The sequence below is a fragment of the Pezoporus flaviventris genome, unplaced genomic scaffold (genome assembly GCF_033815535.1).
Source record: "Pezoporus flaviventris isolate CSIRO_AGI_PZ_B2104156 unplaced genomic scaffold, CSIRO_AGI_Pfla_v1 ptg000016l, whole genome shotgun sequence".
Lineage (NCBI taxonomy): Eukaryota > Metazoa > Chordata > Aves > Psittaciformes > Psittacidae > Pezoporus > Pezoporus flaviventris.
Genome location: NW_026892564.1, coordinates 9,079,774 through 9,093,221, shown reverse-complemented (window position 1 = coordinate 9,093,221; position 13,448 = coordinate 9,079,774). Strand labels below are relative to the sequence as shown.

Sequence of the window (13,448 nt, the reverse complement as noted above, 5' to 3'; positions counted from 1 at the left end):
GAGGAAATGAGTAAGTCAGCAGCCTGGCCCAATGTGTAGCTGTAAGGCAGGGTTACTGGAGCAGGCTAAGTGGAGAGGGGAGGAAATGTTGCAACAACTAACCCCCATGTCTGTGTTCTCTGAAAAAGTCTCATCATAGAAGAATCTAAGAGTATTTTTACTGCATTACTGCACAATTAATGTAAGACAGAGTGCTCTATTGCTAGGTCGGGAAAGAGAGGGAGCATGCATAGCTCCTTGTTAGAAGTGCTCAGCACCCAGTGAAAAGGAAGCCCCCATAAAAAGCAGACTGTTGCATGAAGTTACTGATTTTTTAATCTTCTGTTCTGCATGACTTTTCTGTCCTGTGCAAACTGAGTATTGTCAATGATAATGCACACTGTATCTTTATGTTTTCCTGAGAAGCTGATAAAATTTCTAAGAGGTGATAGCAACATTGATTCTTAAAAACTGTGGAGGAGGGATTCTCTGTTTCTTTTCATATTTGCATTAGGGAATTTAATGTAAAAATAATACAGTGGCATGTGTACATTCTTAGAATTTCATGTGTCTATCTACATGCTTTTTATTTTTTACAACTGAATGTTGAGCAGTTGGGTCCCCAGAAGAATGAGATGAATGAGAAGGGCATCCTATGGGGAAGGGAAGAAACAAAAGCAAGTGGTGATCCTCACAGAAAGAGAGGAAATTAAACGTGACATTCCACTGCCAGCTGGGTGTTGCTTTGCTATATTGTCTCCATCAACAACTCTCTGCTTTTTTGACATTTTTTAGAATACTTCTGAAGTGAAAAATACCATTTTTTACCACTGCCCCCTCCCAGTAGTGTTTTTTTACTGTTGCAAGACTATCAAAATATTGACCATCAGTAAAGCTGTTGTTACAAAACAATATTTACATTCTTTATGCTTGTCACTTTTAAATTAATGAGAAAAGAAAATTGTGAAGAGGGTGGATGGGTGGATGAAGTCCATTCTTTGAATAGTAGATACTTGCAAAACAGCTGCTAGAATGAAATTTCCCCGGCTGCTCAGTGAGAGGATAGTTCAAATTGTAGTCAAAATTAGGATTGGTCCACCAGATTATGTGTGGGTGTGACAAATAAAAAAGGAGATGCTTGGTAAAGTATTTTTACTTGTAATGTGAAACTAACCTAAAATAATATTAGAGGGTATTAAATTCTGTATGTTCCATTGGATCAGTTTCACTGGAATACAGAAAATAGTTCTGCTTGCAGCAATAGCCCAGAGACTATTTCTGAGACATTATTTTAGAAGAATGACTGAATTTGAAATACTAGTAGTAGGGAATACATGATGCTATGGGTGTGGTATGCATCTTTTATCATCACGATTTAATATATTGGTCTAAATATGTGTCCATACAATCTTTACAGACTCCACATTAGCATTCGTTATGTATGGTTATGCAGTTGAAGAAGCACTTCCTTAGCAATTTAATGGAGACTTTCATGTTACTCAACTGTAATAGCAAACAAATCATGAAAACACGTGTGATTGAAACAGACTTGTGGGTTCAGCAGGGAAATTTAGGGCCCTATCTAACAACAGCATCCTTCAGCTACGAGAGAGCTGAATCTGCTTCCATAGTTTAATTCTGTGGGGTTACCTGAAAGCTGCCAAGAAAGCTATGGCAAACCAGCTGGTGATCTGCAGGAACATGGGAGGAAATGGGGTAGATGAAACAAATTACAATTCTATGTCTCTTTTAATGAAGAGGAAGGTTTTTTGTCACAGAAGGTTTTTTGTCACAGAAAACCTGTGACAAAGGGAAGGAATCTGTAGGATGTGAATGTAGACTGAGTGGTGATGCTTTTCCGGGGTGGAAAGCGGATGCTAGCTCTATAGGTAAGACTCTGGACTGGGAGTCACATCTATTTTCCCACCCTGGCTTTGCCACAAAATTCCTTGGTGAACTAAGAAAGTAGTTACTGGCTTTGGCCTCTGGTTTTCTGTTCAGAAAATGGGATTCCAATCCCTTCCTCCCAAGGGTCTATGAGGTTAAATAAAAGGATGTTTATAAAGTGAGCTTATGTTGTTTTTATGGAAGAGGTGCGATTTCAACATTTTCAAACAATATTTTCAGTAGAGAAAGAACCTCAGATATTATATTTACTTACACAGTGATGCTGTCCTACATATATACTTTCTCCCAGTGGTAACATCCCACAGTAGTGGGAGGTTCTGTGTAAGTCCTCTTTTCCAGGGTGAGAGGCCACAAACACCCCGCAAAAGGGAGCCAGGACTGGTTGCAGAGGGCCTCTGATACCTTCCAGCATGACATCCCTGCACCAAGCTCTGTTAGTCCATGCTGCCTCTGCATGCTGGACACCCCAGGATGCTATGAGCACCTCCTGGGTGCACTTTTCCTTCGGTACATAGGTGAAGGTGTGTCTGTTCCTCTTATCCTGAGTGAACTGGGTTCCCCTTGTGTATGTGCTGTGAGCCTTACCAAATACTCTCTCTGTGTATGTATAAGCTTTATGGAATAAATACCTTCAACCTCTCTCTTCACACACACCCCTCCACCTCCCTTATTTTGGAGGATGTAGTTCAGCTGGTCCTTTTCAACCTTTTGTTGATAACAGCCTTTTTTTGTGCTGCCTGTTGCTAACTGTTTGGTGCTGCTCAGTCTCACCCTTCCCCCTTCTTCTTTTGGCTGAGAAAGGACACAGCATAGTTCCAGAATATATACTCCAATTCCAGCTATGAGACTACTGTACATCTGGTGCTTTCAGTCTCCTCTGTGCACACTGCAGCACACTGAACTAGGGGCGAGGTGGAAAAACGACCTGTCTCTGCACGGTGGGACATGATGGTTACTGCAGAATGTGTCGCAGAGGCATCATGGCCAGGTGCAGGATCACCAGTGACACCCTGATGACCTCTTACCAAAACACAGGCGCCTGTCTCTGCTATCACTTTCTCTTGGGCAGCCCCGGAGCCTGAAAGTTGTTGGTGGGGCATGCGCAGAGGTAGAAACACGGTGGGAGGTGGAATTGTGGTAGATGTGACTGATTTATGACAGAAGTTTCCTTTACAGTCATAAGGGGAATTTTGCTTGGTCACAGCAAGTTTGAACCCTTATGAAACAGCCTGAATCATTTGAAGTTAAAATAAAACAGAGAATGGCAGGGGGAGGGGCATGGCCCTTATGGAAAAAAAAAAGGCGAAAACCAGAATGTTAAAATTATTTCCTCTGGTGTTGACTTCTTCAATGGGAATGTGATCCAGAATAGTTCCGGTGTGCAAGCCAACAGTTGTTTTAAAAATTTTTATTGTCTTCTTTTCTCTCTTCTCCCTCTCCCCCCTGCCCTCCTACTCTGCTCTGCAGATTTACACTGACTGGGCTAACCACTACCTAGCAAAATCTGGCCACAAGCGGTTGATCAAGGATTTGCAACAGGACATTGCAGATGGAGTTCTGCTAGCAGAAATCATCCAGATCATCGGTAAGACCAGGACTGAGAGAAGCACTGCAGGCTGACTCCTTGCATGGGGGAATATATAATTCAAGTTGAATGTATTTAACAATAAGATGAACCCTGAATAATACTATTTGACTGGGTCCATATGTCTGATATTTGTGTGGTTCATCCTTGTCTTAATTTAAAAATATGTTTATGTGAGCATGTTTGGAAGTGGCTGTTTAACCATACTTTAAATGGCCAGAACTGTATCTTACACACTTTGAATTGTCAGAAATGAATGCTCCATTAAACCATATGTCTCCCATGTGTGCATTTTGTTAGTTGGAGTGGCTCATACTTTCTGGGATGCCTTGAAACTGTATCCTGACCCTGCAAAGACAATTGTGGAAGATTTCATGTCAGCAGTTATTTTGCAGGGGCTGAAGAATTAGCAGCGACCTCCTTCGCACTTCCCCCTTTGCATGATTTGGCATGTGGAAGCAACTGCTGCTAACAAGGGTGTTGTTACTGTACGACTGAGCTTTACTTAGAAAGGAGCTCTGTCAACAAAACCCTGTGCACTTTATTGCTGTGTCTTTTCTGCTCTTCTTTTGCTTTTTCATTTGTTTTTATTCTTTTTTGTTCTTCTTGTTTTGGAATTTTAGGGGGTTTGGGGTTTTGGATATTTTGGCCAGGGGGTGAGAAGGGAAGTTTTATCTCACTGTTTACTTCTGCTTTTCTCCTCACTGTATTGTTTAGCAAATGAAAAGGTTGAAGATATCAATGGCTGTCCCCGGAGCCAGTCTCAAATGGTAAGAATAAAATATATTTTTAGTCTGTGTTGGCACCTCTGCACTTTCCTAAAATGCCTTTTTAATAATGATTTATTTAAACTGTGAATAGTCTGTCCCACGTTTACCATAATGTCCTAATGCTCATATAGTGTTCCCAGTACTTTTTTTTTTAGCACATTTGCTTAGTGTTTGTTGCTTCATTTCTGTGCTCACTAACTTTGAATCTTGAGGTAACTCAGCAGCAAAACTTTGTCACTTCTAATTAATCTAGAACTGCCTCAGCAGACCTGTCTTCTGATGATCCAGATAACTTCATTTAACTTCCTTTTTAAGGGCAGTAAATCCAAGCACAAATTTTCAAGTGGAGTCTTGGTGTCTGGAAAACTGGTTTGATGAGCAAGACTTGCCAAATTATTTTTGAATATAAATAGCCTTTTGGATTGTCCACTGTAACGTCCAGTTAGATGCACTGACTCCAAGACTTTCAGAAATAGTACTTTAGTCATATAGCTCTCTGAGCTATAGCTGGCAGCTGCTTAAAGACATTTTAATACTCTCAGGCAAGAAGCATTTTGTGACTGTGATTCATATGCAGTCTTATTAATCTTTTACTGTGTTTATGGCTAGTCAACGACAGTTAATAAGATAAAGCCTTAGAAGGCTGTGGAACCGACAGGTACAAAGTCTGAGCCTCAGTAACATCACCATGCATTTACTGAATCATTTGCAATACAAGACATGCTCCCCCATGCTGAGGACTTTGCCTTTCTGATCACATCCAAATAGTACATGAATAAGGTGCACAACTGTGTAGCTGGCAAGGATTTTGGAATATAATGATTTGGATGAGCTTGCATAATAGCAAACTGCTGAAGCTAGGCTTAAAAATGGAAATGGAATAGGGAAAAAAAAGAGATTTTTCGCTGCATTTTTTAAAGGGGGAAGGCATTTGCAGCTTTTTTCTACAAAGATGTAAAAGGTAAAGAAAAAAAATTATCAGTGAAGTCAGTAATTGTATTTTTCTGCTGTTACTTTTCAGATAATGTGCAGACTTATTCCTATCTTTTTCTCTGGCTTTCAAGCTTTTTGAAGCAGTTTATAGTAAGAACATATGCAATTTCCTTAATAATAGTTATTATTTTAATTACTCATATTACAGCAGCACCTAGTGGCCCCAGCTGGGAACGCGGGGAACTCCAACACAGAACTCTAATATTACACACACAGATCAAGAGATAATCACTTTCTACTTTAATCACATTAAAACCTGCCATTCCAGACAGACAAGACAAACAAGAAGAGGCAAAAGCACAGAAAACTGATATGATTTCCCAAGGTTATGTAACTGGTTAGAGACCATCTAGGATTGCTTAGGGACCCACCAGTCTGATGTCTTTTGAGCTTCATTTCCATGAGAGAAATCTGAGCTGCAGAGAGAACTATTCACTCCAGCTTTGCATCTCCAAAGCAACAGCAATTGGGTGGGTACGTTCCCTGTTTACAGATAAATCTTTATGTGGCATAAAGGGATTCTGGATTTCATGTCTAGCTCTGCTGCAGTTATGGGGGAAGCATGGTCAGTGCATGCCCATGCTGCAGCATGTGGGAATGTCTCGGCAGCTCCTTCCATAAGCCCATCTCTCAGCTCAGCCAGGTCAAAGAATATGTCTCAGGTGTTCTGAGGCTCAAACCTTGTACTTCAAAAGCTGCTGTACACAGTCACATATCAGTGTTTGCACAGTGGTAAGGTGTCACATTTAGCCATTTTAACTTAATAGATATATATTTATTTATCTTTCTTTGATTCAGTCTCTTTACTGCATTTTTGTATCTCTACAGTCTGATCAGACTTTTTTCCTGCCTTTTTACATACCAATTTTATACTGCTGATTTATTTGACTGAACTAGGAAATTTAAAATGTACTGAAGTTAAAGTAGTTCAAATTTGTCAGCATTCCTCTCAGAACATTTTAGAGACCCCAAGTTTTGAGCCTGCTCTCCATTTGTTTCCTTTGGGTTGTGCATTGATCTAACCTAGATGAAGGCACCATCATATTGCCTTTTCAAGGAATTGAATGGCAGTGCTTAATTTTATTAGCCTACTCAGTTAATGATAGGGCATTGGACTCTTGGGTGTCTGTAATGGGCAGAAAAATAATGTGGCAGAAGTCAAAGCTAGTTTACATGTTTGATTACATGTTTGATGTATGCCAGTATGTACCAATATATCCTGTTGGGATTTGTCAGAATATCAGCCATCAGACCAGCAACAGTCATGATATTCTTACAAAATGTTTGTTAGCCATTCACTTACTGCTTTTTAACGTTTTTAGTTAATAAACCTCAAAAATCCCACCACACTTTTCTTTCACATATGTTTTTGTGATCCTCGCTCTCATAACTTGCAATTAAGGAGAAATGTTTTCTGTATTCATCTGCCATTTGATAGCCTTCCCAGGAGGGAAGCTTAAAAGAAGCTAGAAAGCACTGACATGGATTGTCTGCTTCTGGAAACACTTGATATCCTCTGTAGATGATATTGATATCAATTCATAATTAATCACTACCAATATTCCCAAATTCTGTTCCACACACCATTTGTTTTTTCCTCTTGCCAATGGCTTCATCTTTCAAATTATTTTTAAGGCATCTCGATTCAACTGTTACTTTAATTTGTAACATCTTAAAATGCTTATTTTAAATATGCATAAAATGCTTCTTTTTTTAGTTTAGTCAAGGCTATTGCAGTGTCTTGCACTCTATGCTTATGCTGGCAATGATATGTAAAATACTTGCAGACAAGTTGAAGTGACTCTACAGGCCTAAGTTCTTAAAAATTAAAACCTGTGAACCTCAGCAGCATCCAGTTTCTGCATAGTTAGCTTTACCAGGAACCACGTGGCTGTCATTATGCTCACACATTTGATATCACACACAGAATCTGAGAACCTGAGATGTACCAGGGAATAAATTATTTCATATAGAAATCTCAGAAACTTTGAATAAATGAAACGTGCTAGAGAATTGACAAGATTTGCTTGTTTGCTGAGTAAATGTACTGTGGTAAAAAGAGTTGGGTGATTCTTACAAATGGTTTTGATAAATACAATAAGGATGTTAAACTCTGTGTTTAGAATCGTCATAGAATGGTTTGGGTTGGAAGTGGCCCGAAAGATCATCGACTTCCACCCCATCTGCGACAGGCAGGGACGCTTTCCACTAGACCAGGTTGCTTAAAGCCCAATCAAATCTGGCCCTGAACACTTCCAGGGATTATAGCATACATTCTCTGTCTACAGTGTCATATAGACTGTTCTGCTTATCTGCCTGTTTTGTTCTTTACAACCATGCATTCAAGAAGGAATATGACACTGCAGCTCTTTTTTAAATCATCTTTTTCAATCCCTTCAATGGAAAATAATACCACATTCATGTCTATCTTTTCCTTGTATGAATAATCTTTATTTAGAAGATAATGGTCTTTCAGAGGTTTACCTTTTGATTTCAACCAAAACCTAATTCATTTCTGCTTCTTTAAGCCATTTGTTTGTTTAATTTCTGTTATAAGTTCCCCATCATTAGAAAAAAACAGGATAGTGTCCTCGATAGAAAATATGTTACGAATATTTTCTTTAATGGTCCAAAGTAAAGAATAAAAATTTTTTGTCCTCCTGAACATATTAAAAATGTACTGGAAGATCTCCAGTGTTTTGACTCTAACCAGATCATACCAAACATATTGTAAGCAAGCAGAGCATCAGATTTAATCCATCCTGGGGTACTGAGGGAAAATGCAAGAGAATCAAAAAGCACTGGACTGAAAATCTTTTTATGGTGACTTTTGCAGTATTGTCCCTAGAGAATTTTACAAAACTAATGTTTCTATTCTTTCCTCATGCAGTCTACAGTTTTTTAGCTGCAGAAATAGTAATATAAATTCAGAGTTGCCAGAAATCTTTGGTATATTGCTTTTCAAGTTGATTTTTCCTTCAGAGATTGATGTTCTCTTATTAGCTGTTTTTTCTTCCTTAGAATTAGCTCTTGCTATTTCCCATGAGAACAGTCTATGCCAGTACACATATGCACAAAAGCATTCTTAATTTCTATGAGAGTTGCATGAAAATACAAGGGAATGAGAGTCTTGTTTTGTCAGCTGTGCAGGTTTGGTGTGCTTAAATGAACAGAACATGAGACAGTAGTCTCATTTCCATGGTGTATGCTTACATATTTAGTTTTCAAAAATTAAATTAGTAGCCTGAAGTGTAGATCACTCTGTTCAGGCAAAGATGCAGTTTGTGTAAGAGACAGGACAAGAGAAACCAGCCAAAATAGAGTAGTTACAATCTTTGTTTAAAGACGTCAAAAGGAATGGCTTCTCACAATATGGGCAGGAGAGAGTAAGAAACTCATTTCCCTGTCCTCTGTGGTAGGTAAGAGGTATCTGGGATTAAGTAATGGAGTAGCTTTAAGAGGGAAAAAATGAAAGTACTTTTAGAGAAGGATGGCAGGTTTACAAGAAGATATCTAGGGAAGTGATCTCAGTAAAGCCAGAGAAAAATTGGTAGTAATTAAAATTTGAGCTCCTGTGAGACACTCCCTGTGTCTATAGATAGGAAAGCTAAAATTTTAGCTGTGTTACATAGAAAGTGTCTGCAAGACAGTCATAGCTTGTGTGTGGGTGTTTGAGGGAGAACAACCTCGAAGAACATGCCCAAATGTGGACTGTGTGGAAAGGATCAGAGGAAGATTAAGAGTTTTGCTCGCATTGGCAACCAGTGAGAAAGATAACTTTAATTTCAATGACAGCATTCTGATCTGGAACAGAGAAAGAAACAGGATTCTTCCTCCAGTGACACTGTACCTCTACTGTGGATTCTTGTAATCCAGGTCATTGACTATTTGGCATGCCCAAAGCAGGAATATACATAATTGTATCTGCCAGGGAAGTGTTTAATGTACAACATCAAAAACAGCATGTAGGGGCCTTTACCTTTTGTACACAACATGTGTACAGCTATGAGAAGGCTGGTAAGCATGATTTCTTCTCGATTCTGTCCACTTCATGGCAATACAGGTGGAATGCCATATGCTTTGCCTTCTTGTTTAGACTTAGCATGGGATTTTCCAATGTCATCTTAAAATTCCCCTCTGCTCTGCAAGTCTCCCTGTCTGCCAGGTGCGTTCTAAAAGAACTGGTCACACTGGAGATAAGCAGTCAGTCATGCTTGTGTTATGACAGAACTTTCTCTTATGGGCTTCCTAAGGTAAAGTAAAAGACCCTCTTATCTTGAAAACATGTTTCCTCTTGGAGGAGATCCTGCTCTGCCTTACTTAGAAATCCATGCTTGGATTTTTGTTCCCATTGATGAAACCAGTTTGGAGAAAAAATAGATCAAATGGCTCCTAGTTGCTCTTGATATGATAACTGTGCATATTGTCAATACCTTTGTGCAACCTCAAGCCAGGGTATTATCCAGAGGGGAGTTTTTTGAGGACATTTTGCCATCAGTGAAGCTTAGCCTGTCCCTGCACATTACCCAGCTCTCAGCAATTGCAACTCTTCCTTGGACTTTGTAAGTAGCGACAGAAATATCATGCTCCCCATTTCCTGGGATGAATTTGTCGTGGTAATGAAGAGTTTATATGTTCTTTGGTGTCTCTCCACCCCAGGGATTTACTTACCAGCTAATTCTGCATTTCTGAATCTAGTTTTTGTGGTTTGGCAGAGTAAAGCCTTATGGAATTCTTTCTTTGGAGTGAAGTGTGAGTAAATAAAAAAACATTGGAGCCACATTGATGACAAATACTTCTTTCGTTTCATGGTTTATTCTCTCCTACCTTGCAGCAGTGGCACTTCTAGAATGAAACAGGCTAAGCTGATATAGCTCCATTATGAAAGGATCTAAACAGATACTTATCTATGAAGAAAATGACATGCTGTTGTATGAAATACCTCTTTGGCTAGTTTGGATCAGGTGTCCTGTCTCTGCTTCCTCCTGGCTTCCCCTCCTCCCTGACAGAGCATGAGACTCAGAAAGTCCTTGGTCAGAGTAAACATTACTGAGCAACAACTAAAAACATCGGTGTTATCAGCGCTGTTCTCAGGCTGAGAGTCAAAAAAACACAGCACTGTACCAGCTACTAAGAAGGAGAAAAAATGACTGCTACTGCTGAACCCAGGACACTGTCCTCAGCTGTTCCAGGGAAGACCTTGGACATGTCTGACACATCCAGCCACTTGCAATCCACTGTATACAGTCTACAAGATAGCTTTAGATTTGCTTGGCATTCACTGGGTGTTCAATCTGACTGTCTCGCTGAGTTCCCCTGTATTTCCTTGGTTGGTGATAGGAGTGTAACTACTAGGATGCATTTTTGTTTAGCTCTGCTCCAGGTTTATAGAGCCTTAAAGCTTATACCTGTTGAGAAATCCTGTGGTATACAGTTCGTATGTCATGTCATGGAGCTCAGAGTAGCGAGAAATTAGTATCTGGCCTTCTACACATGCAGTCGCCACCTAGAAATAATGTGGATGGCACCAGGAATCTGTATTAAACCCTCTTCCATGTGTGGGGAAGTGTCCACTGTGTTGAACCAGTGTATTGAGCTTCAGGTTATACCTGAGTGTTTTTAATTTGCTCAGGGAACTAAACATTTTGGAGGGTGAAATGAGCCCTTTCAAACTCTTGAATCATAAAGGATAAGTGCAGGACAAAATTTCACAAGCTGACCTTCAGGACTGGACTCTCCCTCTCTGTTTTAGACATCAACAAACCCTTTTAATAAACTTGTATGTACCTTACAGGGGCCTATGGCTTTTCTGGGTAATCCTGTGTGCCACAGAATTTAAAACTTTTCTGGTTAACAGCAATACACATAGGAATATCTACAGTATAAAAATATGATTAGGTAAGGCAAATTGAATGGCTACAGAAAGCAACATGTCCTTCATCAGTGTAGAAAATGAAGTTTATTTTTTGTTTACAGATGAAATTAATGACTAGAATAAAAATGAAAATCAGAGTTTCAAAAACAGAGGTGTGTGGTACCCCAGAGAATAAAATAAAAGGGCAAATGAAGGTCCATTAAAGGATACATTATGTGAATAATTGTGGCAATACGAATGGAAAGAATAAAGAAAGGAAAGAGGACAGAATTTCTGTAAGGGTAAGGTTAAAGATGTTAACGTTAAAGATGGTTGACATTCAAGGATGAAGATGTTGCAATTCTGGTTCCAAGTTTTGCTGAAAGATTATTAATATTATTAACATAGTCAGTTTGAATAAGATGAGGGGAAGTTGGTTTAGCATGGAACAGGCAGAGGAGGATTTTTTCTGCTTTTGTGAACAAACTCTGAAATTTATAAAACCTCTAGGAATGGAAGAGAAAATATAGATGGGGTGAGAGCTGGACAGACAAGCAGAGTAACAGTTTTGTGGGAGAACAGGCATGTTTTTATTGTGAGGAAAGAGGAAGCTAAGGAAAGGATGTGAGAACTGCTGCAAGTGTTAGAACTAGTAGAGCATAATGAATGGGATGCTTCATCCATCCTGCCTAAGGATGTTCAGGCTTGGAAAGGAAAGGCAGAAGGCAACCAAATCATCACTTTTTTTGATATGATTTGATTCTGGTTTGGCTTTTTGTTAGACCTCTTTATACTACACTGAAACAAGTAGTTCTCTTTATATCCAGAGAAGATTGAGAACATTAAAAGAACCACAGGATTTATGACAATTCCTCTTCACAGAGCGACTCAGAGTTACTCACTCGCATCAGGCACTGAGATGCATATTCCCCTGAGTCACTCACATTTGACTGTCTGAAGTCATAAAAGAAAATGCCACAGGAACACATCCTGGGTATTATTTTACTAGGCTGGGAGAACATTATTCATTAAACAGAAATTGTATGCAGCTATTAGCTTTTTTGTTTAGGCCTTCAAATTCCCAGTCCTCATAATGTGTGGAATCACATGAGAATAACTCATCTAGATGTTAATGAAATAATCACGTCAATAAGAAGTATTTGTACTATGATGGTATCCATGAAACATACTGAGATATTAGGTTGGGGTTGGATTGCTTGTTTAGGGTTGCTTGATTAGGGCTGGGATTAAGTTTATGCACATTTTGCTTTTGTAGACCAAGACTGCTGAACTCAGAAAGATCTTTTTGTTCCTTAAAATCAACTGTTTTCCTTCATACCTCCTCCCCCCACTCCTGCACGTCCCCAGCAATTCCTTGAACTCCCCCTCCCTTTAATCTATATCTGGAATATTCAAATACCTCCATGCAACTGATGCATGCCTATCTCATGTCTTCACCCATCTCTCAACTGTGTTTATCAGGAATGTCATTGGATTAGAAACTTGATTTAAACTGTATTGGGAGGATATAGAGAGATGATTTTCCCCCCCATCTGGAGTTAGCTTACTATGCTCTTCAATTTTTGGGGTTTTCTTTTTCCCTGGAGTTTTGGAATTGATCAAATATATAATTGTGATACAGTTGCTTAGACAAAGAGATGATGAATAAATGACCTTAAAACCTCCATTAGTAGAAATTCACTGGAAATTTGTAACATGAACATGCGGTTAAAATACATACATACAAATTGACTATGACATGCTTTTTAGAAAGCACCTGTTGGGTATAGTCATTAATACTTTTTTTCCCCGGATAGCAGCAGCAGGATTACAGTAAATATGTGTGCTTCATGATGATGTATTTTTATCATATTCTATAGGGAGAGCATGTTATAAATATTAGGAATGTCTAGAATGTTCAAGGGATTTAAAAATAGAGAAGAAAGTGCGTGATGTTTAGCTGAACACCAAAAATGCATATTTAAGCTGAACAAGAAAATAAACAACATCTCTGAAGTGGTTTTATTTTACAGTATATCCAAACAAGGCTTTTTGGTAATTTTGAGAATTTGTCATCTTTTATAGATTTTTATCAAATGTCTGATTATTTTGGAACTGTGGCAAAATGCCCATTCTCTTGTGGTTATAGTTGAGGACTTCTATTTAAAGATTTTCTAACCACTCCCTTTACAATACTTCTGATCAGACTGTTTTTATAATTTTGTGTGCTATATGTTAGTTACGAAAGGTTATTGCTCCATGTCTATGAAGTCTTGAATTTCCTCAGAGAGGAACATTTCTTAACACTAGAGTCCCATTATCTCTCACTTATTCTTCCTCCTAAAATAACCTGCCACTG

The 13,448-nt window shown here is 38.9% G+C and overlaps 1 protein-coding gene across 10 annotated transcripts in view; it reads left to right on the top strand.

Annotated features, from left to right (window-relative positions):
- NAV3 (neuron navigator 3) overlaps positions 1–13,448 on the top strand; it is a 543,191-nt gene that overhangs the window by 353,898 nt on the left and 175,845 nt on the right. For all 10 annotated transcript variants that reach the window (XM_061454721.1, XM_061454723.1, XM_061454722.1 and 7 more), the window contains 2 exons: positions 3,355–3,472; positions 4,190–4,242. In XM_061454721.1, coding sequence (XP_061310705.1) covers positions 3,355–3,472; positions 4,190–4,242 — 171 coding nt within the window. The remainder of the gene's footprint in view (positions 1–3,354; positions 3,473–4,189; positions 4,243–13,448) is intronic.